This window comes from Somniosus microcephalus, chromosome 16 (assembly GCF_052327205.1).
Source record: "Somniosus microcephalus isolate GS21.2 chromosome 16, FLI_Smic_1.0, whole genome shotgun sequence".
Classification (NCBI taxonomy): domain Eukaryota; kingdom Metazoa; phylum Chordata; class Chondrichthyes; order Squaliformes; family Somniosidae; genus Somniosus; species Somniosus microcephalus.
The window spans coordinates 32,152,357-32,178,898 of record NC_141002.1 but is presented as its reverse complement, the minus strand read 5'-3'; the positions used below and the strand labels follow the sequence as shown (position 1 = coordinate 32,178,898).

At 43.2% G+C, this 26,542-nt stretch overlaps 1 protein-coding gene across 2 annotated transcripts in view; it reads right to left on the bottom strand.

Moving 5' to 3' along the window:
* LOC147106051 (actin nucleation-promoting factor WASL-like) overlaps positions 1–26,542 on the bottom strand; it is an 86,970-nt gene that overhangs the window by 18,162 nt on the left and 42,266 nt on the right. Inside the window, exons 4-9 of one of the 2 annotated variants that reach the window (XM_086008763.1) lie at positions 26,060–26,156; positions 25,335–25,364; positions 11,826–11,991; positions 9,922–9,964; positions 8,504–8,657; positions 3,120–3,137 (exon numbers count right to left, since the gene is read on the bottom strand). In XM_086008763.1, the coding sequence (XP_085864889.1) occupies positions 3,120–3,137; positions 8,504–8,657; positions 9,922–9,964; positions 11,826–11,991; positions 25,335–25,364; positions 26,060–26,156 (508 nt within the window). The remainder of the gene's footprint in view (positions 1–3,119; positions 3,138–8,503; positions 8,658–9,921; positions 9,965–11,825; positions 11,992–25,334; positions 25,365–26,059; positions 26,157–26,542) is intronic. The other variant, XM_086008764.1, reaches the window with a different exon arrangement.

Here is a 26,542-nt window from a genome sequence, read left to right as displayed (position 1 = left end):
GAGCAGGAATAGATGACTTGGCCCCTCGAGCCTGCTCTGCCATTCAATAAGACCATGGCTGATCTTGGGCTCAAAGCCACTTTCCCGCCCGCTCCCCATAGCCCTTCACTCCCTTATCTTGCAAAAATTTGTCTATCTCCACCTTAAATGTATTTAACGACCCAGCCTCCAAAAGCTCTGTGGGGCAGAGAATTCCACAGATTTACGATCCTCAGAGGAGAAATTCCTCAATCTCTCCCTCTTTAAATAATAATTTGCTTTTTTATTTTTCCTGCCAAAGTGTATAACCTCACACTTTCCCACATTATACTCCATGTGCCAAATGTTTGCCCACTCACCTAGCCTGTCTATATCCCTTTGCAGGTTCTTTGAATCCTCTGCACAACTTGCTTTCCCACCCATCTTTGTATCATCCGCAAACTTGGCTACATTACACTCGGTCCCTTCATCGAAGTCATTAATGTAGATTGTAAATAGTTGAGGCCCCAGCACCGATCCCTGTGGCACCCCACTAGTTACTGTTTGCCAACCGGAAAATGACCCATTTATCCAGACTCTCTGCTTTTGTTAGTTAGCCAATTCTCTATCCATACTAATATATTACCTCCAATTCTGTGAGCTCTTATCTTATGCAGTAACCTTTTATGTGGCACCTTATCGAATGCCTTCTGGAAATCAAAATACACCACCTTTGTCCACCCTGCTCGTTACCTCCTCAAAGAACTCCAGCAAATTTGTTAAACATGACTTCCCTTTCATAAAACCATGCTGACTCTGCTTGACTGCATTATTTTCCAAATGCCCTGCTATTGCTTCCTTAATGAAGGACTCCAGCATTTTCCCAATAACAGATGTTAGGCTAACTGGTCTAGAGTTTCCTGTTTTCTGTCTCCCTCCTTTCTTAAATAGAGGAGTTACATTTGCGATTTTCCAATCCGCTGGGACCTCTCCAGAGTCCAGGGAATTTTGGTATATTGCAACCAATGCATCCACTATCTCTGCAGCCACTTCTTTTAAGACCCTGGGATGCAGGCCATCTGGTCCAGGGGACTTGTCATCTTTTAGTCCCATTATTTTACCAAGTACTATTTCCTTAGCGATAGTGATCGTCTTCAGTTCCCCCCTCCCTGTGGCCCCTTGATCATCTATTATTGGGATGTTGTTAGTGTCTTCTACCGTGAAGACAGATGCAAAATATTTGTTCAGAGTCTCTGCCATTTCCCCGTTCCCCATTATTAATTCCCCAGTCTCATTCTCTAAGGGACCAACGTTTACTTTAGCTACCCTCTTCCTTTTTATATACCTGTAGAAGAAGCTCTTACTATCTGTTTTAATGTTTCTTGCCAGTTTACTCTCAATGCATCATCTCTCTCTATTTTTTTTTTTTTGAGTCAGCCTTTGCATGTTTTTAAAAATTTCCCAATCCTCTGGTCTCCCACCAATCTTGGCAACGTTGTATGCCTTCGTTTTCAATTTGATACCATCCTTTACTTCCTTAGTTAGCCACGGATGGTGCTCCCTTCTCTTAAAATCTTTCTTTCTCACTGGAATATATTTTTGTTGAGAGTTATGAAATATCTCCTTAAATGTCCACCACTGCATTTCAACTGTCTTGCCCTTTAATTTATTTTTCCAGTCCACTTTAGCCAGTTCTGCCCTCATGCCATTGTAATTGCCTTTGTTTAAGATCAGGACACTGGTTTGAGATACAACTTTCTCACCCTCAAACTGAATCTGAAATTCAACCATGTTATGATCACTCTTTCCTAGAGGATCCTTTACTATGATATCATTTATTAATTCTGTCTCATTACACAGTACCAGATCCAAGATAGCCTGCTCCCTGGTTGGTTCCATTACATACTGTTCTAGGAAACCATCCTGGATGCACTCTATGAACTCCTCCTCAAGGCTACCATGGCCAATTTGATTTGTCCAATCAATATGGAGATTAAAATCACCCATGATTATTACCGTACCTTTTTGACAGGCCTTCATTATTTGTTGATTTATACTCTGTCCAATTGCTACTGTTCGGGGGCCTGTACACTACACCCACCAGAGACTTTTTACCTCTATTATTTTTTTTATCTCCACCCAAACCAATTCTACATCTTGATCTTCTGAGCCAGTATCACTTCTCACCACTGCACTGATCCCATCCTTTACCAACAAAGCCACCCCACTTCCCTTTCCTTTCTGTCTATCCTTCCGAATTGTCAAATGCCCTGGAACATTCAGTTCCCAGCCCTGATCACCTTGCAACCACGTCTCTGTAATGGCGACCAGATCATACCTATTTGTATCTATTTGTTACGTCAACTCATCTATCTCGTTACGAATGCTGCGTGCATTCAGATATAGAGCTTTTAACTTTGTCTTTTTACCATTTCTCGTTTTGGCCCCATTTTCTGTTGCACTCTTATTTTTAAACATTCTGTCCCTTCCTGTCACACTCTGGTTATTATTTCCCCCATCTCTATCCTGCTCTATTGCTTTCTCATTTCTCATTGACTTTTTAAATTCCTGCTCACCTGAATCCTCCCCCCTACTATTTAGTTTAAAGCCCTCTCTACAGCTCTAGTTACATTACACTGGGTAAGCAAGTAGTACTCTGAATTGCTGGGGTGGGAAGAAGAATCAAATAACCAAAACAAGGAAACTACAAAGGACTTATGAAAATTACAAAACCCACATCAATTCTGAACTGGTGTACTAATTATAGGCTATGCTTATATTTAGGCAGATAGCTAAATTGGTTTTGCATAGGGTTAAAATCCATATTATACATCAGCATAACCAAAGCAACAACATACAAATAACAAAATATACTTTGTAAAAGAACACATGAAAGATAATAATGACATACAATAAAATGGACTTGATAAAAATCAGCCAGAGTAACCAATATGTGGTCAAGCTAATTATCATGTAATTGGGAAAAGAAATCTCAAGATTTAACATCAAGTATTTTCAGGCCAGGAAGCAGGAATCTTCTAAATGAAATCCAGCTGTTAGTGCATTCCTTTCACACACACTCTTCATGTTATGTTTTGATCTATGCAAACTTTAAAAAAAGGAAACTGCATGCAAGCACACTTTTTTGGCCAAACACCTACCAAACCACTGTGGTGAACCTATAGAAGCAAAAAGGGAAAAAGATACAACTTACTTTGTGCTAAGAGCCATTATTGATCAATATTCAAAGGGACACTAAAGAGTTAGTGGGACTAAAAATTAAAAAGGCCCAGATGGTATGTATCCAGAATACTGAAGGAAATTGAACAGAGCTGAAGTAGAACATTCATTTTCAACATTTCTCAGAAAGAGGAATTATGCCAAAGGACTAAAAAGTGACAAATGTTACTACCTTGCTGAAAAAAGGATAAGCCAGAAAATGGAGGCCAAGTAGTTTTACCTCACTTGTAGATAAAATTCTAGAGTCCATGCAAGATGTGGTTAGTGTGTGCCCTAGGGATCTGTACTGGGATCTCTCTGGTTTTCTGATTATATAATGGATATGGACATAGGCACAGAGTTGGCCAATGATACCAAATTAGGGGCATGGCAATTTGTGAGAGAGATACAGAATGGAGGAGTGGGCAGATAAGGAGCAGATGCAGCTCAATGTAGAGAAATGTGAAGTAGTGCATTTTTAGAAAAACAGTGAAAGGAAACATACGCCAACAGTGGAGGAAGAAGAGATCTAGGGCTGCAGGTATGTTATCTTTAAAAAAGGTAGGTGTACTAGTAGAAAAGATCATAAAAAGATGAGATTTATACAAAGGTGCACTGAATACAAAAGCAAGAAAGTGATGCTAAATTTGTACATAACATTTGTTAGGCCTAAACTAGAAAATTAGGGTTAATTCCATGCTCCAAGTAGAAAAACCCACCTTGAAGGGAGTGTGGATCGGAGACAGAACAACATTATAGCCCCAATTCTATAACCCATGCTTGCATGGCTCACCACTGGGAGGACATAATTCCCCTGTGTGCAGTTCTGGGCACTCTGTTTATAGGAAGGATATTACAACCATGGAAAAACTACAACAAAGATTAATCAAAATGAGGAATGGTGTGAAAAAGTGGGCCTTTCTCATTGGAACAGAGAAGATGAAGGGGGAATTTAAGGCATAATTCAAATTGGAGGTGTAGTGATAGATTATTTCCACTGGGTGGCAAATCAGTAGCTGGGAGTTTAGACTCAGTATTAAAAGAATGAAGGGGTAGTTAGAACAATTCTTTTTCCACACAGAATTAAAGACAAGACTAGAAAAAGAAATTCTTGTGCAGAAAGTGATTGATTGTTGAATATTCTGCCACAAACAACAGTTGAAGCAGAGCCCATAAATTCTTCAAAAAGGGAATTAGATAGCGGTTTCCAAAATAAAAGGAATATTAAACGGCACGAAGAACGAACAGGAAAGCGGAATTAAACTAGGCAGCTCATATGGAAAAAAATAATGGTGCAGACGATGGGACAAATAGCCTGTTTGTGTCGTAACATATGATTCTATGATAGGGTTTTTACAAGAAGATAGACTGGGATAAAAGGTAACATGTGGCCAAAGTGAGAAATGCTTTTTAAAATGCATCAAAGATTGCTTCCTAGATCAGTATGTTTCTAGTCTGACAAGGAAAGAAGCACTGCTTGATTTAATTATGGGAAATGAAGAGAATTTGCATAAGCCATTTGCAACTCCTCAGATAATGAAGCAGTCCGTGCCCGCATACAGCAAGACCTGGACATTCAGGTTTGGGCTGATAAGTGGCAACTAGCATTCACGCCACACAAGTGCTAGGTAATGACCATCTCCAACAAGAGAGTGTCTAACTACCTTCCCTTGATATTCAAACGGCATTACCATCACCAAATCCCCCACTATCAACATCCTGGGGGTGGGGAGTCACCACTGACCAGAAACTTAACTGGACCAGCCACATAAATACTGTGGCTACAAGAGCAGGTCAGAGGCTGGGTATTCTGTGGTGAGTGACTCACCTCCTGACTCCCCAAAGCCTTTCCACCATCTACAAGACACAAGTCAGGAGTGTTATGAAGTACTCCCCACTTGCCTGGATGAGTGCAGCTCCAACAATACTCAAGAAGCTCGACACCATCCAGAACAAAGCAGCCCGCTTGACTGGCACCCCATCTACCACCTTAAACATTCACTCTCTCCACCACTGGCGTACCGTGGCTGCAGTGTGTACCATCTACAAGATGCACTGCAGCAACTCGCCAAGGCCTCATCGGCAGCACCTCCCAAACCCACGGCCTCTTCCACCTAGAAGGACAAGGGCAGGAACCGCATGGGAACACCATCACCTGCAAGTTCCCCTCAAAGTCACACACCATCCTGACTTGGAAGTATGTCGCCGTTCCTTCATCGTCGCTGGGTCAAAATCCTGGGACTCCCTCCCTAACAGCACTATGAGAGTACAGGTACCTTCACCACACTGACTGCAGCGGCTCACCACCACCTTCTCAAGGGCAACTAGGGATGGGCAATAAATGCTAGCCTTGCCAGCGACGCCCACATCCCAGGAATGAATTTTAAAAAGGTATCTCAAGAGGCTGTTACAAAACTTTGAGTGTACAGTTGATCATCCTTAACATTACACATGGCTAGTCAGGACCGATTTAGATTTTTCAAGTTAGATAGGGTTAGAGGATAATGGAACCCAGGTGAGGGAAAGAGAAAAGGAGGGGAAGGGAAAGGGGAGGGGAAGACCAGAGAGAGAGGAAGAGAAAAGGAGGGTTGGCAGAAAGGCGTGCAGAAGAAAGGGTGAATTTGAACAGATAATGCAGCCAGTGGTGAAAGAATGAAAATTTGAGCCAGCAGTGGAGAGGAAGCTGCGATGTGGTTGTGGATAAAATGAATGGAATCTATGACATTAATTAATATATACAGATGGTAGTAAGGAGGAATTTAGCTGCAAAGATAGAAAGTTAGTTGACAGATAGGAGACAAAGACATTTGGGTGGATGCTGCATCTCAGATTGTAGAAGGATTGGAAGTGGTGTACCCCAGGAATCAGTGCTGGCTCCACTTTTGTACTCAGCAACTTGGACTTCCAATGCTCTCCTGGACGGCCTTCCACCTTGCACCCACCGTAAACTTGAGCTCATCCAAAACTCTGTTGCCCGTATCCTGACTCGCACCAAATCCCGTTCACCCATCTTGCTGACCTAGATTGATTCCCAGTCAAGCAACAGCTTGATTTTAAAGCTCTCATCCTGGTTTTCAAATCCCTCCATGGCCTTGCCCCTCCTTTTCTCTGTAACCTCCTCTAGCCCTACAACTCTGATCTCTGCGCTCTTCCAATTCTGGCCTCTTGTGCATCCCCGATTTTAAAATCGCTCCACCATTGGCAACCGTGCTTTCACTTTTCCGTCTCTCTCTCTCTCTCTCCTCTTTTAAAGCACACCTTAAAACCTACCCCTGACCAAGCTTTTGGTTACCTGTTCGAATATCTCATGTGGCTTGGTGTCAAATTTTGTTTGGCAACGCTCCTGTGAAACACTTTGGCACATTTTACACGTTAAAAAGGTGTGATATAAAACACACTGTTGAGCATAGGAAATAATTTAGAAATTTGCTGACGACACACAAGTAGGGGATTTAGCAAATGATAAGGATAACCAAGAACTTCAAGAAGGAAGGTAGAAGGGTTAATGAGATGGACAGATAGGTGGCAGAGGCAATTTAACGTTGAGAAAGCAATACATTTTGGGTGGGAAACAAAGAACTAGAGTTTAAAATTCAAAGAAAGATGCCGAAGTGCAGATGTGCAAAGAGATCGAATTGTTCAAATACAAAATTCTCGAGTGTTAGTGCAAATAGATAAGGCCATAAAAAGACCATTTAGCATTTTGAGTTTTATAATGAACAGAGGCACATAGTACAGGAGCAGAGATAATGATAACTTTACACAAGGCAATTGTTTGGTCAGAGTTAGAGTACTGCGTGCATTTTTGGACACATAAGTGATAAAATATACCAGGGTAGATTCACCAGGGGTGGGAATCTAATTATTAGGAGCGACTGGAGATACTAGGATTATTTCTACTGGAGCAGACAAAACTAAGGGGACTTAATATTATGAAGGGTTTTGATAGGGTGAATAGGGAAAAGACAACTTGGACAGTGAGTGACAAGGTCATTTCAAAGTTGTCACAGACTAAGGGGGAATTAGAAGAAATTGCTTGAGGCAGAGACTATTCATCTTTTAAGAAAAAAGTAGATAAATATTAAAAAGCAGAGGTAGATATGGGGCTAGTTTTGGATTGTTCTAGCAGCTAGCCAGCAGATGCAGTGGTTCATACAACCTTCTATTTTTAGAAAATTCCATGTTTCGAATATGGAATGCCTCATCACAAGTGAGTATTGAGGCAGACAATATAACCATTTAAAAGGGAATTGGAAAAAATTTAAAAGAACAAATAAGGATGTATGAATGGGGTAGGAAAAAAAGATTAGAATAAGCAGCTCCAAGGTAGAACTGGCATTGGCATTATGGGCTGAATGAAATCACAATACAGAAGGTACTCCACAGTAATTCATAATGCTTGGCCCTCAGAATCTACTGAATGTTTAATATAAATGTCTGACCAAAAGGCATAATTTAAAATTCTGTTGAAAATTTAGCTTCAAGTTTGAAATACTGAATTTGAGAGGATTGAGTGATGCAATGGAGTAAACACTAGCCTTTCCTTTCTAGGAGTTGGAATTAAAATTGGTTTGTTGCTTTGAAAGCACCGTCTCTTTGCTGCCTGTAAGTGTCCTATATGAAATGAGCCTGGGTGGCTTCGATCCAGTTTCTTGAGGCCATGGCCCACAAAACTGCCTTCACTTTGCAATCTCGTTCAGAGGTCACAGGAAGGCTGCTGCAGGAAATCAAAGAATGTTACACATGTATTGTTTATTATATATTTGCTTGTTCACAGTTTAAGACTAAAATGAGATTGGATGTGATGCTTTATCGCTTTTAAAGGCGAGAGAAGAATCTTGGAGGCATGAGACACTTGGCAGTAGCTAAAGCAATTACTAGCAAGGTTGCTCAGTTTGTTACCTAGGACACATTACTGATTATATAGACACCAAAGCTAGTGAAGACAATCTCCAAGGTACTGGGACTTGGAACTCGCCTACAAGAGCCAAAATACAGAGCCAAAAACAATCTAGAGCAAGGAGGGTAGAAAAAAACACCACCCAAAATGTAACATTAAGACTGACTTCATCTCAATGGTGTCACAATACACATAGGTCCGAAAAGAATTAAGAGGGAGGCTAGGATGGAACTGGAAGCTGAACATTTTTTCTAAGAAATATAAAGATCATACTATGGTAGAAAATCCAATGCAATGATTTCACTATAAAAAAAACAAAATTTCAGTTCAAAGAACAGTGATAAACACTTTTATAGGTTTCCACATTTGAAATTGGTCAACAAACCTTGGTCCTGAAAATACAGTTCAATATGGTAATTAACTTACCCTGTCTACGCAACTCATTTTTCACAGCTTCAACTCCTCCCTTTTTCTCTATAAAATCATATATAATTTTTGATGTTTCTTTGTCCTTCAGCTGTGACTCAGAAATACCACACATGTCAAACAGATGTTTTAATTCAGGATCCAGGTTGTTCAGCTGTAAATAAAATCAACATGGATATTTAGGCATCAATTAAAGTCAAGTCAACAGAAATACAGAATACAAATTAAAATGAGTTATACAGCACTTCACCATATGTGGCCCCTACGCTCATCCTATACCATTGTTCGCTTGCATTCACCAAGTACGCAACAATGCTAGATTGGGACACTTTATATAGTCGGCACATCCACTGCAGGACCTATCCAAGAAGCGCATTGCTCAGTGATAAGGACTGTGTAATGCAGTCGATCAGAACTTTGTATTTTTACCTGCAAGACTTGTGTTCAAATCCAGCCTTCACTGAGACATGAAAAGTCTCCTTGCTCAGCTAGCTGCAAGGAGCTTCAGTTAAATTAGACAGAATCAATCCATTCCAAGTAATCATCGCCACCTAGATCTGCCAACAATCTGTACTATGGAAAGGCCCACAGGAACAGCATATATAGGAAGTGAAGTATTATAATGATGTAGTATGGGTGATATGAACTTGGGGTTTAAAACTGATTAAGCAAAGTAGTTTTACTCTGCATCTGACACATGACCAATGAGTACTTGATACTGACGAGCAACAATTTTTCATTTTTGATGGATATTCATTTCAAATACAACCCTTTTCATCACTCTATTTGTCTCGGTTTGCTGCTTTACGACGTTATTGGGGAGTTTTGTCCAGTCACAACTTTACATTTGGACAGAAGGACAGAGGCATCTGCTGAGTACATGCTGCCAATGAAATTAATGTACTTATTTCAAAGTACAAATAGGAGCACACTGTTTCATCTCGTAAGTATCAATTCCTTCATTTTCTGTAAAATTAAAAACTCACCGGAACTGCCACCTAGATCATTTTTAAGCTGTTTAATTCAAATCAAAAACTTGAGCACGTGTAAGAATCTGAGTTTCAACTCTACAGTGAGCCTGCAACCAATATCAAATCTCAGCAAAAACACCAATATGCATCTTTGTGCATGACATATTAAGGGTGATGCTACAATCCCAACAGGGAGCAGGTCACGAGGGGGCTGATTTTCCAACCCACTTTCCCTATGAGCACAGAATCATGGAGTCATGGGGATAAAGTTCAGGCACAGCCTGCCTAGGAGCACACTTGCAAACAGGACATAAAGTAAAAATGCCTATTTAAAGCAAAACAATTTATATCCAAGGTTATGACAATAAACCTTCATTATCTAGATATGTGAAGGTTTGCAAAAAAAACAAATCCACTGATGATCTCAAAATAGACCATTTTACTTACATCAAAGCCTGTGTTTGGGTCCCAGCCAACATGTCCTATATGCCTGCAATCAGAACAGATACAAATTTACAATACAGAATGCAAGATGTCTAAGAGGCCTTTTTTAAAGCAATGCTGACACCAGGGAAATAGATAAATACAGGAAATACAGGTTGGAAGATAACTAATAATCTGAATTCAAAAGGAACTTTTTATGGATAATTTATTTTGCCCCCATTCTCCTTCGCTACTGAAGGTAGTAACTCAGGTCAGTATAATTCCACAGATAATGGGGGCTCTCCAGTGCCTTCCACAAGGGCTATTCTTCACATGCCAGTCCAACAGCCGGTGTTGGTAGCTGAATGAGCTGTAGGCAATCACAGCTGAAACAAACCTTGCCTTCACGTGACATCCTCACGTGCACCCTACCAGCAAGGGCAGGCTGGGTAGAAATCACAAGTGGGAACCCTGGCTGATTTCCCCCCAATTTCTTAGCTCAAGGATTAAAGTCAATTGTAGAAGACTTTACTGAGATAGGCAGTTTGGTTAGCGTTGATTCGGTAAAAATCAGTAATATCTGATTTTTTTCCCCAATTGTAAGAATATTTCTTCATGTTGCTATCAATCACAGCAGTCAGAATTCATTAGTATAAATTCATAACAAAATATTTTTTTTCCAGAAGTTCAACACATTGAAGTTTCAACTTTGACTTTAGTGGTACCAATGCTCGTGTTTCTTTGTGGAAAAAAAATCAAATAACTTGCGAATATCAAGAATGCTACTTTTACCTTGGGTCAAATGGCTAAAGAAAACAGCAACAAATTCTTCATTAATACATTTCTCAGCCTTCCATTATGGAAGTAAAGCCATGCAATGATTATTTTGACAATGAATTAAATGGGTTACACAAAAGGTTAATTTTCAATACAAGTTCCATCACAAACAATTAAGTAACCTTAGGTCATGGAATAAGTTTCCATCAGCTACCACATTCCTTCAATACACGTACTAAATATGTATTGCAGATGATGCAATTTGTGGTCCCAAGGTGGTCCGCAGCCATTATGCGGGCAAACAGCAGCCAGAATTGCACATACAACCTGACAATCATAAACCACATATGGAATAATGTGTTTTCTGTACACCATTTACTACTTTATCATACAATTCATTTCAACTACCCTCCTTTTAAAAAAAATATATAATGACATCTGAATAAATTTAGGATACAGATGACTCGTAATGATGGGAAAATGACAGCAGTGGAGGTATACACAAAAATGGTACAAATGGCAAGAACCACAACTCAAGCTCAGTGTATACACCACAGCTTATTTTGTGTGCTGAAACAGATAGAGAATGCTGCATTTGCAGAACAGAGAGATTATCAATTTTTATTTGAAACAATTTATATTGTAATTGTTTTGCACATGCATTTACTTACATTTGCTCTTGACAATTGGAGTAAAAATTTATACATGGTATTCACTTGAGCTTTGAAAAAGGAAATCCATCCACTAGAATGCAGTTACAACTTGCAGGTTTTTCTATCATTATGCATGCTGACTGTAAGATTTTAAAATTCAGAACTTCAACTTCACCCATTGTTCTTTATTACCAATGAGATGCTCACATGTATTTAATTTACAAAAGTGGTGCTGAAAACGTTTTGCAAATAGAAAATCTGAGGTAAGAATGAGAAGCTTACAAAACAAACAGCTAAGAGCATGAATCAGCCAAGCACAGAGTTCTTCGCTGGTTTGCCGTTTCACATGTCTGAAATCTTGAGCCAGCAAAACAACTATAGTTTACACTGATTAGGCATCATTCTACATAGAATCATTTAAAACAAAATTGAGACCTACATGCAGAAAGAATTTTTAAGAAAGTCATTTATAAGTACTGAACGATCAAGAACGCTTACTGGAAGTTACTTGGTGTGCCAATGTCCGCCTTAGTCAATTTCTTCTTTTTACTTTTTACTTTCTTCTTATCTTTGGCATATACAAAGTTGTTAACTTGTGCATTATATCGAACATTGGTAATTTCTGGATTCTTTATGTCAACTGTAGCCATAGGAAGAGATGGTCCTAAGAAGGAAAGAAATACATAAAATGAATCACTGGCTTTGCAACTTACTGGTTTCCCACCTTCATACTTCCTTCCTCAGTTAACAGTGGATGGGAGAAAAAGGGAACAAGGACAATCTGGAACATAGACTTTTCCATACCTTCCATCCAGTGACTTTGCTGCACAGTGTATGTGAGCCTGCTGATGACTGGTCTTCCAATTTCTACTCCCCCTCTCTCTCTCCCCCTCCGTACAGCCACAATGACATTTAGTAGCTTGGCGGAGAGTCAAGAAACTGAATAAGCATTGCATTTGCATCCTCCAAGATAAAGGAACCTCAACAGCATGCTAGTTTAGATTTGGGTCTACCAAAGATTAAAGAATAATCTGTTATGATTTTTAGTTGTTGAAATTACTATAGAGAACAGCGTGAAGATAAAAAGCTCCAACCTTTAGATGCAAATGTTTCAGCTCCTCCAGAACAACCTAGCTGAATACTGAAATTACATCTAAAGTCTAAAAGTAATACAAAATATAAATTCTGTATAACTATTAAACTCATTGCACGAGAGAGATCATACAGAAAAAAATACAACTTGCTCTTTTTGGAACACTCAGTATATTTTGGAGTGCAGAAAAGAAAATGGATGGTCTGGAGCTCTAGTTCATATAAAGTCAATAAGGAACTAGAGAACAAAAAAATTGTATTTCAATTACATTCAGAAAACACACTGAAGTGACCAATGATTCAAAATGGAAAATGGGTTGCGAAAAGCAAACCTCCACACAACATAAACTCCTAGAATTAGGTCTTAAAGCAACATTGAACAATGAAAGGGGACTTGCAGACATAGAGCACCACAAACATTTTGTGCTATATGCTTTATTAGTGGTTGCCCTGTAGGAACTAAATCAAGTTATTTACCATTAGGGAGGAAGACTTTGATGTAGCAGTTAACAAATTTCAATGACTATGTTGACAACCAGAATGACCAAGTATTGATGCAAAAATTAACCCAACTGTAATTGCAGATTGCTCCTGCAAGGTAGTGGGATCCAATCTTTGCTCATTACCATAGTGACTTTCTGGAGAGCCAAACAGGCCACGAGGTTATCTATCCCACCTAAATGCTGAGCAGAGTATAATCTGACAAGCCAAATATCAGCATTGCATCGCAATGGGAAAGAGAATAAATCCCACCCTCCCCCCACCCCAATTTGTTGAAGTTGCAGGCAATTATACCATTAGTCAACACACATACTGGCTTCTTCTGTTCGGTTTCTGATTCTTCATTTCACAGGGTGGGAGTTCCGGATATATGCTCCGCTAGGGGAGGGGGAAATCTTGTTCAGCAAGGGATTAAGGAATACAACCCATGTCTCCTGTTTTACACCACACCCTTGTCACCTCCACAACATCAATTTCTATTCTCATCCCCGCTGCTGCTTAAACCTTTATCCACTCTCATCACTTCATGTTCAAATACTCCACACATTCCTCGGCAGCTTCCCAAGTTCAAGCCTGAATAGGTTACAACATTTTAAAAGCTCTATCTTGTCCTACATAAATTCTTTTCACCATCATCCTGTTCTCGTCCATCTCCATTGGTTCCCCATTCCTTCAATGCATCAAATTCAAAATTTTTGTTCTTGTACATGGCCCTCCATGGCTTGACCATCCCTACCTCTGCTCTGTCCTCCAGCCCTGTATGCTATTTAGTGCCATCCACTCATTGACTGACTCCTTTGCAGAGCCCTCATCTGTCTTGGCCACATGCTCTCAAGATTCTCCATAAACCGCTCCATCTTGCTACCCATCTCACCTCCTTCAAAAACCTTTTACAACTTACCTCAGCCCAGACCATCAGTCATCTCACTCAACTCTCATCCCATCACTACCCATTGTCCAATTTCATCTCTGAAGCTCATTGGGGTCGTTTTATATAAATGCAAATTGTTATTGGAATAAAAGTTGTTTAACAAGTAGTTCTGCACAAAATTAACTTCCTCATTGTAGAAAATAAGTTATACAAGAATAGATTCCCTGCTATTTTTTCAGACAAATCACTGTAGTTCACCTGGTTTCCAAATTCAAATAAACTAACATATCCTTTGGGTTCGATGTGCCTATCTTAGCATATGTGACAAATGGAGTGAGTGATGTAGAATTCTGAGAAATGGTGGCCTTGTGGATGCCACCCTAACTACAGTTTGTTCAAGGACAGTGGGAATGGTGGCTGAAACATAGATTACATAGCTAATATTGTATGATATGGTGGTTTGCTTTAAGGCACGGGTGTGTAACTGGAGGAATAACAACAGGATAATTATGTTTATGAGAGTCCTCCAGCTTCACCATGAACCATTCCCTCTATATTCAGGTCCAGTTCAGATTGACTGAAGGGTCTAAAATGAAGGGATCCTCTGGTTCAGGTCTGCTCCCTCCAGTTACAGTATATGCAAACCAGAGGAGTGCAGAGATGTTGCAAGTTTGAAGAGCATGCAGGTTAGTTGTGTGGGAAGCTGGCTTTATGGGGGTACTATTCTAAATACTACGTTCAGTTGCAGTTCAGGGGGCAGAGGCAAACCATATGGAGGGAAGGGTTAAGAATAAGTAAAGCGAAGATGAAAAGCAGTCTAAAATAGTAGGCCAGTTCATTTTTGGTAGAGTTTTGGTAACCAAAAGGTTTTAAGGCATATGGGAGAAAAGGTAGGTATCTGGAGTTAGGTCACAGATCAGCCATGATCTCATGGAATGGCAGAACAGGCTTGAGGGGCTAAATGGCCTACTCCTGTTCCTATGTCCCTATGTCCAAAAGGGATACCAAAGACAGATAGAAGTTAAGGACCCCCCAACTTCAAAAGCTGAAGTTCACACTGAGCCTCTTCAATTAAGCAGAGGTTCTGTATAGCTAGCTACAATAAAGAATCACAAACACTTTAAAAACAAAAATCTACCAGGAATCAAATAAAATGGAATGTATTATTTTCCTAACATGTATTTGGAGCAGTGTAGATTTGGATCTCCAGGAGGTCCAACTGTACATCCAAAGAACTTTAATACATGGTCAGCAGTTAGTCTCGGATCTGTAAGTACAAGTTTAACAGTTATAAACCTCCCTACCTCATCACTATTATGTTTGACCACTTGAAATTCGAACAGAACTCTGACAAATGTCACCACCTGTTTCACATGGAGTACCATTGAAATCACTAACCGATTAGAATTTGGGTGGTTCTCCGTTTGAATTCTATTCCAAAGCAATCTTCTGAAACATCTGCATCAGTACTATATATGTATACTTAACTCTGTAGAGGCAAAATCAGTTTGGCTGAGAACAATGAGAACTATGCACACTGTTTATAAGGCAAGGACTATTAAAAGTATCAACCCAATGCACTTGGCAATTTTTCTGTGCATGCGAAAACTAATGCAAGAGAAAAATGTTGAAGGACTAAATTTCCAAGACACTCAAAACTCCCTTGAACATTAAAGTTTCACAGTATGATTGACCACTTGGCATTGCTTCAGTATTGGTGAAAAGACAAGCTACAAGTGTACAAATTGCATTGAAGGCAATAGATATAAAAAGCATACCTTTTAGTTTAGATCTGTTCTTCTGTGCATATGGGATACAAGTAGTAGTAATGTAATTCACTATCATCCTCAAACACAGCCATGTTTACTCAAGCAATCTTTCCCCCACCCCCCCCAAATTATTAAGCAAGCACTTTCTTCAGCAGATACTGAAAGCGCAAAACAAGGAGGGCAGCGGCACAAAGCTCATCCTAGGTTATAACTTGGCACGAGAGGTGTGTGAAACACTTACTGGTATCAAAAACAATTTCCTCTAAAGTTGTAGCAGAAAATGTTGTACAGAATATTTTGCCACTCGATTTCTAAACAAGGTACTAAATCTTTGTAGATTGGGTCAAAGGACCTAGGAGGCTCACATGACTTTATAAAGGTCCTTTCACTATGAATAATTACACATCAGGTCATTGTTCTGCTCCAAAATGAGTTTCTCTGGTCAATGTAATCACAGCGACTTATTCTATCAGAGCACTCGACTAAGTAGTTGGTGTGTGCCATTTAGAAAACAGTAAATCCTAGAAAATTACAAAACAGTACATTTTACATAATCATTAATGCCCAACTTAATCTTTCCTTAACCTACTGATATACCTATCAATTCGTCCAATAAAAGGCGACGAGTTAGGAACGTAACTAAAGGTTTTTATTGACTAAATAACAGAGCCCACCCTCGTGGGTGATCGGGTCCAACAGGGAGGAATACCAGCCAGTCGACTACCTTTATACCTGGGCAGGTAGGTGGAGCCATGGGCGGAGTCGGAGGTGGTCAGCCCAGGTATAACAGCGCGACAAGAGGCGACCTCGTATTGTGATACAACAGTGATAACGGTGATAACAATACAACAGTGATAACTATAGTGTAACGATAAAAGTGGTTTACCACATTCACCCCTTGTTTAGATTTGAGTCCGGCGGGGTGAAGTGTACTACCAGTTCTGGTATGTCAGTCTGTCCGGAGGCCTCGTAAGCCTCTCCGATCGTCGCAGCGGCGGTGCTGCATTATCCGGTGTTAGTGCTGGTGTCTGCGTGGTCGGCGAAGGCTCGTGGGGTTCCGGCATGCCGTCTACCTGGGCTGGAATTGGGGGGGTGGTGGGGGGGGGGGTAAAGGTGGTGTCTCCGGAGTGCCCGAGGGTGCGAGGTCTCGTAAGGAGACAGTGTCCTCCCGCCCGTCTGGGTAAGCCACGTAGGCGTACTGGGGGTTGGCGTGCAGGAGGTTCACCCTCTCGACCAGGGGGTCTGTTTTATGGGCCCTCACGTGCTTTCGCAGCAAGACGGGCCCCGGAGAGGTCAGCCAGGTTGGTAGAGTGGTTCCCGTAGTCGACTTCCTGGGGAAAACAAACATTCGTTCATGGGGGGTGGCGTTAACGGCAGTGCAAAGTAGTGACCGGATGGAGTGCAGCGCTGTCGGGAGGACTTCCTGCCAGCGGGAGGTTGGGAGGCCCTTAGACTTTAAGGCTAAGAGGACGGCCTTCCATACCGTCGCGTTCTCTTTTTCCACCTGGCCGTTCCCTCGGGGGTTGTAGCTGGTGGTCCTACTTGCTGCAATACCTCTCGCTAGTAGGAACTGACGGAGTTCCTCGCTCATGAAAGAGGAGCCCCGGTCACTATGTATATAGTTTGGGAACCCGAACAAGGCGAAGAGGTCGTTCAGGCATTTAATGACCGTGGTACTGGTCATGTCTGGGCAGGGGAAGGCAAAGGGGAAACGGGAGTACTCATCAACAATGTTGAGGAAGTACACATTACGGTCAGAGGACGGGAGGGGCCCCTTAAAGTCGATGCTCAGGCGCTCGAAGGGGCGGGTGGCCTTGATCAGGCTTGCTCTGTCCGGCCTAAAGAAGTGCGTTTTGCACTCGGCACAGGTCTGGCAGTTCCTGGTTATGGTCCTGACCTCCTCGATGGAGTAGGGCAGGTTGCGGGCCTTAATGAAGTGGTAAAGTCTGGTGACCCCGGGGTGGCAGAGGTCGTTGTGGAGGGTCTGAAGTCTATCACTTTGCGCGCTGGCGCATGTAATTCGTGACAGAGCATCGGGGGGTTCGTTCAGCTTACCTGGCCGGTACAAGATATCATAATCGTAGGTGGAGAGCTCGATTCTCCACCTCAAGATCTTGTCATTCTTGATTTTGCCCCTCAGCTTGTTATTAAACATAAAAGCGACCGAACGTTGGTCGGTAAGGAGGGTAAATCGTTTGCCTGCCAGGTAGTGCCTCCAGCGTCGTACCGCCTCCACAATCGCCTGGGCCTCCTTCTCGACCGACGAGTGTCGGATCTCAGGGCCCTGTAGGGTCCTTGAGAAGAAGGCCACCGGTCTCCCCTCCTGGTTAAGGGTGGCGGCTAGGGCGAAGTCGGATGCATCGCTCTCGACTTGGAAGGGGATGGACTCATCCACTGCGTGCATAGTGGCCTTGGCAATGTCTCCCTTAATGAGGGAGAAGGCTGCGCACGCTTCCTCCGTAAGGGGGAAGGATGTGGACTTCATGAGGGGTCTGGCTTTGTCCGCATAACTGGGCACCCATTGGGCATAGTAGGCGAAGAGCCCCAGGGTTCTCTTAAGTGCCTTAGGGCAGTGGGGGAGGGGTAGCTCCATGAGGGGGCGCATTCTTTCGGGGTCGGGGCCGATGAGTCCGTTCTCTACTACACAGCCAAGGATGGCAAGGCGCGAGGTGTTAAACACACATTTCTCCTTATTGTAGGTGAGGTTCAGCCGTTGGGCTGTACGGAGGAATTTCTCCAGATTCACGTCGTGGTCCTGCCGGTCGCGGCCGCAGATGGTGACGTTATCTAGGTAGGGGAATGTGGCCTGCAGTCCGTTCTGGTCAACCATCCGGTCCATCTCCCTTTGGAAGACCGAGACCCCGTTGGTGACACCGAACGGGACCCTAAGGAAGTGGTATAGGCGCCCATTCGCCTCGAAGGCGGTGTACTGGCGGTCCTCGGGGTGGATAGGGAGTTGGTGGTAGGCCGACTTAAGGTCGATGGTCGAGAATACGCGGTATTGTGCAATCTGATTGACCATGTCAGATATGCGGGGAAGGGGGTATGCGTCCAGCTGGGTGTATCTGTTTATGGTCTGGCTGTAGTCGATGACCAGGCGATTTTTATCGCCGGTCTTAACGACCACGACCTGGGCACGCCAGGGGCTGTTGCTCCCCTCGATGATGCCCTCCTTCAGGAGACGCTGCACCTCAGAGCTAATGAAAGCTCTGTCCCCAGCGCTGTACCGCCTGCTCTTGGTAGCGACGGGTTTGCAGTCGGGGGTGAGGTTAGCGAACAGGGAAGGTGGCGGCACCTTGAGGGTGGATAGGCTGCAGGTGTTACGCGGTGGGCGGTTTAACCTTCGCTGGTTGTCGACTGTGAGTGGGGGGAGGGGTCCACCGTATGCTAGGGTTACACTTTGGAGGTGGGATTGGAAGTCCAGCCCTAGTAGGACGGCAGCGCAGAGCTGGGGGAGGACGAGGAGTTTAAAATTTTTATACTCTGTACCCTTAACCGACAAGGTCACAGCACAGTAGCCGCTAATGTCCGTGGCGTGGGACCTCGATGCCATCGAGATTCGGTTGCGCGTTGGCAGGACAGGGAGGGAGTAGTGGCTCACCGTGTCTGGGTGGATGAAGCTCTCCGTGCTTCCGCTGTCGAACAGGCAGGTCGTGGCGTGGCCGTTTACTTTGATGTCCATCATCGACTTGGACAGGTGGTGTGGGCGGGCTTGATCCAGAGTGACGGAGGCTAGCGTGTAGGTAAGCGAGTCGTTGTCGTCTGCGGGCGAGGCGGTCGTCGGGTCCGGGGGCCCGGTGGCAGTCGGGCGTGGTGGGTAAAATGGCGCCTCCCACGAGGTAGGACAAAATGGCGGAGAAGATGGCTGCCCCCATAACTCACATGAGGCACTATTGGGGTCGGTTGCCTTGATCAAAGATGGCCGCCCCCATGACTCACGTGTGGGGATGCTGGCCTCAGTTGCCGTGAAAGAAGATGGCCGCCCCCACAGTTCGCATGAGGCACTGCTGGCCTCTGAAGATCTGCTCCTGCAGGCCTTAGAGAAGTGGCCTTTCTTCCTGCAGGTTGCGCAGGTAGAGTTCCTGGCTGGGCAGCGCGACCTCGGGTGCTTCTCCTGGCCGCAAAAGAAGCAGCCGGCGGCCCGATCGCAGGTGCCCGATGTCGGAGCCGGTACCGGGGGTGGCGGGCCCGGTCGGGTCCGGGACGCCGACGCTGAGGTAGGTCCCGGGGGCGGCGCTGCGAAGGGTATTGCGGTAGGGGTCGGGCCCGAGTCCCAGGGTCGCGAGCAGTACCTGGAAAACGCCTCCTGGTCCTGATGGGCCACCTCCAGGGAGAGAGCGAGGGCTTCAGCTTTGTCCAGGTCGAGGTCTTTAGCTTCAAGCAGTCTTTGCCGTGAGTAGTCGGACCGTAGGCCTTTCACAAAGGCATCGCGGATATTATCTTCCGTATTTTCAACAGCCGTCACCGCTTTAAAGTCACAGTTCCTGCCGAGTGCTCTTAGCGCCCGTAAAAATTCAGCTACAGACTCTCCTGGCTGTTGCGGGCGGGATCTTAGGAGGTGCCTGGTGTACATGTAATTTACCGGGCTGCGGTACTGCTGTTTCAGTAGGTTGATAGCGGCCTCGTATGTAGTCGTGTCCTGGATGAGTGCGTATACTCTCGGGCTCGCTTGGGCGTTCAGAAGTCTTAGTTTGGATCTCTGCGGGACGCCGGATTCTTCCAGGTAGGATTCGAAGCAGTCCAGCCAGTGTTTGAAGTTGAGGGCTGAGTTTGCTGCCTGTGGGTTTAGATCCAGGTACGGTGGTTTGAGGGCTTGCAGCCAAGCCGGCTGGTGTGGCTGGCGTAGCCCGGTGTCTGAAAGCTGCTGTGGCTGTGCTTCTGGGAGGGCTTCTGGCTGGCCAGTAGTAGACATCTTTAAAATTTAGTCAATAAAATTGATATACCTATCAATTCGTCCAATAAAAGGCGACGAGTTAGGAACGTAACTCAAGGTTTTTATTGACTAAATAACAGAGCCCACCCTCGTGGGTGATCGGGTCCAACAAGGAGGAATACCAGCCAGTCGACTACCTTTATACCTGGGCAGGTAGGTGGAGCCATGGGCGGAGTCGGAGGTGGTCAGCCCAGGTATAACAGCGCGACAAGAGGCGACCTCGTATCGTGATACAACAGTGATAACGGTGATAACAATACAACAGTGATAACTATAGTGTAACGATAAAAGTGGTTTACCACACCTACTATTCTGTTTTTTTAAAAATCTCTAGGAGTTGCAAGGTTGCTAAATTACATGAGATTTTCGGTAGATTTCCGGAGTCTGTGGTGAAGTGCTTTGCCCTCTACCAGTGCGCATTAGAAAACTGCAGACAATACATAATTTGATGATAGGCCGAGTCTGACACTTCACTTCAGTGCAGTGCAGTTCTGAGCAAGTGCTGCATTGTTGGTGATCATTACACCTGTATGCCTGCTGAAAGATCCCATAGCACTATTAGAAGGGCAGGGAGTTTTCCCAGTTCCATGGCCAACGTTTTCCCCTCAATCACCACCAAAAACAGATCAACTGGTCGTTCCTTTCTATTTTGTGGGATCTTGCTGTGTGAAAATTGCCTGCCACATTTTCCTACATTAAAAACAGTAACTACACTTCAAATTGTGTTGGTATAAGATCAAGGCGACTGGAGATTTAAATTCTGGTTTGGAAAACTTTCGCACAAAAGAATATTGTAACAAGAAAACAGAGACTCAAGAATTACCAGCAGCAAAATTGCTGCCTTTCCAATCAATTCAGCATCTGCTCCTTTACGTGACATTGATATTTGCATCACTAACTATATTCTCAATGTCACTTGAATCACAAGTACTGTGCACACTTTTGAAACCTGCAATTAATTAAACTGTGGCATCTTAAATGATAGTATGGGTTTAATAGATGTAATACTCCACCAATAAATCCTGTAGCATTGCTGGCAGGAAGCCTCGCCTGATGGTCATATATATTAAAAAATTGCTGCCCATGATTTCCTGATATGCAGCTCTCACTTGCAGAGCTCAAAATGCTCCTGCCACAAACATTTTCAGTATTTGGCTAATTAAAAATTTGAATATTCTTGTTTGCTGCACCTCATTTAACAATGCTCCATAAATAAACACAAAAAATGGGGAGCTATTTCACATAATGGCTATATACTTATTCTAGCAGACTTGAGTTTTTGGTTATTGAAACCCCTGAATTAGATTACAATGAAGCTATTCTCCAATATGCACAATTCTCTCTATTTCACTAGACAGTAAATTACAAGGCTTACTTGTGACTTTGCTGCTAAAGGATTATTTCAATAGTGAAACACAAAGTAGTATTTCTTGGATCTCCTATATTATTTCCCCCAGGTGCTAATTTTAGAAAGATTTGGATGCAGCTCAAACATATGCTGAAGGCACGATTACACAATTTTTATCATCATTTCCCTGAATTTTCACTCCCCCAGGAGAGGTGCAGACTTGAGCGTATCTGGCGTACAGCTGGTTTAGTCACTCATCACCAGATCTGGCTGGACCATATCAAACACCATCAGACCTCACTTTCCTTTGGACCAGTTGGGCCGAATGGCCTGCTTCTGTGTTGCAAATACTATGTATAATACTCCAGGATCACCCTGGAGAGAAAAGATAACCCCCCCACCCCCCCCAGCTTTTTTTCCTCGACTACCAGCCGTTTCCTTAAAATCCTCTCCGCTGCCCCTCCACTGTCACTGCCAACAAACGCAAGGTGCTCACTGATTCTTTGTTACTAAGATTTGAGAGCCCCCTTTCCCCATTCTAACCAAACTAAACCTCTCCACAGGCTCCCCGTCCTAGCCCTGAACCCACATTTCTCTCCAGTTTTCCAAAACTCATCTTGATCCCGAGACCCACCTCATGCTCCTTTGATGCCATTCCTACTAAGCTGCTGACCATCTACGTCCCTTCCTGATCCCTATGCTAGCAGACACTGTAAATGATTCCTTTTCTTTAGGTACTTTCCCCCTCCCTTTCACATCCACAATCACCACCCCCTCCCCAAAATCCACCCTTGACCTTTCTGTCATTGCAATCTATTGTCCTAATCTCCCTTTCCTCTCCAAGTTCTTAAACGTGCTGTTACCTCCCAAATCAATGCCCATCTTTCTGTTTGAATATCTCCAATCTGGATCTGGTCCCGCCACAGTACCTGAAACAGTCCTAACAGTGACAAATTATATCCTCTGCGACTGTGACCATGGTGCATTACTCCTCCTCAACCTCTCTGCAGCCTTTCCACACCATCCTCCTCCGACACCTCTCCCCCATTGTTCAGCTCAGTAGGATTACTCTCACTTGGTTCCACTCGTGCCTAACCAATTGAAGCCAAAGTATCTCCAGCATTGGCTTCTCTCCCCACCCCACACTATTATCTCTGGAGTTCCCCCAAGGATCTATCTTCAGTCCCCTCCTTTTCCTCATCTACACACAGTCCCTTGATGACATAATCTGCAGACTTAGGTCTGCTTCCACATGTATGCTGAGGACACCCAGCTCTACCTCTCCACCACTTCTCTAGATCCCTTCACTGCCTGCGTGGCTGACAGTTTTGGATGAGTCACAATTTCCTTCAGCTAAATACTGCAAAAACTGAAATCCTGTCACAAACTCCATATCCGTGCTAATTCCATCCCCTCCTTGGCTGCGGTCTCAGGTTTAACCAGATAGTTTGCAACCTTTGTGTCCTTTCTAACCGGGAGCTGAGTTTCTGACCACATATCTGCTCCATCACAAAGACTGCCTACATCCACCTTGGTAACATTAACACTTCAGCCCATCTGCAGCTGACATCATCATCCATTCCTTTGTTACTTCTAAACTCAACTCTTACAAAGCTCTCCTGGCCGGACCTCCTTCCTCCACTCTCCATAAACTCCAGCTCAACCAAAACTCTAGTGCCCATATCCTATTCCACATCAAGTCCCACTCAACGTACACTACATCCTCCCACCCCCTACTACAAACTATCCATTCCTTTGGTTCTGGCCTCTTGTGCATGCTTCACTCCCCTCACCCCACCATTGGGCAGTTGTGCCTCAACTGCATAGACCCCACACTAATTTCCTCCTCGTCACCTCCCTTAAGAGCTCTTTAAAACCCACCCATTTTGAACAAGCACTTGATTACCCCTCCGAATAGGTCTTTTGACTCGGGGTTCATTTTTTAAACTTGGCAAAGCACCTTATGATGTTTTTACTACATTAAAAGGCGCTATATAAATGCAAGCTGTTTTAATATATAGTTTACTCTCCACCTGATGGGATGTCTAGCAAGCCTCTGAAAACCAGAACTGCATTATCCAGTTGACCAAAGGGAGAAACAGTAATAGATTTAACTTCAACAGTCTTAATTATCCTGGAGTACTTTACAATTTATTGTCAAACAGCTCAGAACTTCCGAAATGTGTTCCTTTTTCATTAGCCGAGGATTCCCCTCCACTGTGGTTGACCGGGCCCTCTAACGTGTCCGTCCTATTTCCCACACTTCTACCCTCGTGTATTCTTCTCCCTCCCAGAATAATGATAGGGTCCCTCTTGTCCTCACCTTCCATCCCTCCAGACTCCCAATCTGACTGCTGTCCTTGGTCTACTACACTGTTCCAATGAAGCTGAACGCAAGCTCGACAAACAACACCTCATCTTTCTCGCAGGCATTTTACAGCCTTCTGTCCTGAACAGAGTTTAACAACTTTAGATCTTAACCACCGCTCCCATTTTCTCTCAGACAGCAGGGGCTGGTAATGAAGGCTGGCTGCCTAGAGCCACTGGGAGTGGAGGAGGGGCGAGCTGGTGATCCCGGGGGGGTGATCCGCACCCCTGGGGTTTACCTGCCTTTCTTCTGCCACACTCCTGGGCCACAGGAGCCTTCCTATCTTTACCAGATTTTCCATGCTTCCTCCTCCTCTGCTGTAACAATTTATAAATACGCTGGGCCCATCTTTTGTTTCTGTACTTGTCTCATTGCCATCGCCAACAGAAAAATACTGCGATGCTGGAAATCTGAAATAAAAACAGAAAATGCTGGAAATACTCAGCAGGTCAGGCAGCATCTGTGGAGAGAGAAACAGAGTTAATGTTTCAGGTTGATGATCTTTCATTAGAACTGGAAAAAGTTAGAGATGCAACAGGTTTTAAGCAAGTACAGAGGCAGATAAAGTGCAGAGGGGATAAAGAACAAAAGGGAAGGTCTGTGATAGGGTGGAGCGCAGGAGAGATTAAATGACAAAAGGGATGATGGTGCGAGGCAAAAGGGGATGGTAATGGGACAAGTAAAGAAACAAAAGATGGATCTAGAGGAGTAAATGGCAATAGCAGAATCATTACCAACAACTGCTATCCACAAAAATGGGAGCAGTAGTTATGATCTAAAATTGTTGAAAATGTTGAGACTGGAAGGCTGTAAAGTGCCTCATTTTGCCTGGCACCATTATTACTTTTGTCATTTAATCACTCCTGCCCTCCAACTTTTCGCAGATCCCTCCTTTTTGTTAGTTTCCTGCTCCCCCTCCTTTTCCTTGCTCTGCACTTGTTAAAAGCTGTGCATCTCAAACATCTTCCAGTTCTGATGAAAGGTCATCAACCTGAAACGCTAACTCGGTTTCTGTCTCCAGAGGACACCTGTATTTTCTGTTTTTAGTTCAGATTTCCAGCATCCACAGTATTTTGCTTCAGCTTAAATTAGTTAATGCTTTGGTCCCCGGGGTTAAATACATACCATTTAGTGGTGGTGGATCTCGTCTTTTCTCTGTTGAAACAAAAAGAAATTAAAGATATAAGTGAAATATATAAAGTAAGCAAATTTGAACCTACTTTTAAATTGGATAGTTCTGTATACATTATAAATAGAAGGAACACTATTTGATTGACCCACTAAGGTATTAGTAATACTGTATACTAAAATACTAAAAGTGTGTCACTCAGGTTAACCCCTCAGGGCACAAAAAAAAAATACAATTCAAGGTCAGATTCAGTGGCAGAAAGTGTTAAACCAGCCTATTAATTTGAAAATTTAAATAGCTTGCAAAGGGGAGAAAATAACTTTGAAGGTAAGGCGGCTTAATTGAAACTGACAGATAAAGGAGAGCGAGGGGGAAAATTTTGTTTGACTGCTATTTTTAAAATTAGCGATGTGCTTCAATTGAACCCGTAATTATTTGTTACAGGTTCGAGTGCTCGATCCTGGAGAAACATCATACTTGTATCACCAAATAATGAAAAATATTAAATTGAAACTGCAAATTTGAGTTTTAAAAATTTGTACAGCTTACTCAAAAGGGAACTGAATTCACTGTAATAGACAATTGGCAAACCATTGTATTGTACCTCCTGATGAACCTCAAAACAACCCCCAAAAAAATCAATTTAGAACCATTGAAGGTTAGTTAAGAAACAGTGAACAACTGCCAAAACACATTAAAATACAACAATCAGAATACGCACCAGTTCTCCTTTGGCGTCTTCCAATTATGTCATTTACTGCAAATCTAAATCTTCTTGCTTCTTCTTCACTTGCAAAATTAAGCCCAATTTGACTTGTCTGGGGAGAGGTCATTGCAAAACCAATGTTAAAATAAACAATTAATGCTGTTCAAGTTTTTGTCTACTGACATCCGTCATTAAATCCTAAACAAAAGTAGATTCTGTTGGACGTATGTAGACACATGGGATTCCCATAATCTGATCACCCCTTGTGAAACATTGGTGTTTGTAATGGTGCCATGGACTGCGACTACTGCCCACCCAGTCAAGGTGTTGCTTTTCTTCCCGACTCTCAGTAAAGCAAATGCTCCTTGATCTAGTGACTTCTTGAAATAGTGGAGTATATACAAACCAACAAGTGATGAGATTCAGTTGTAGCCCCCCCACCCACACAACTTCGTACATGATGCCACAAAGCTATGCACAGTATTTTTCTGAATTGAC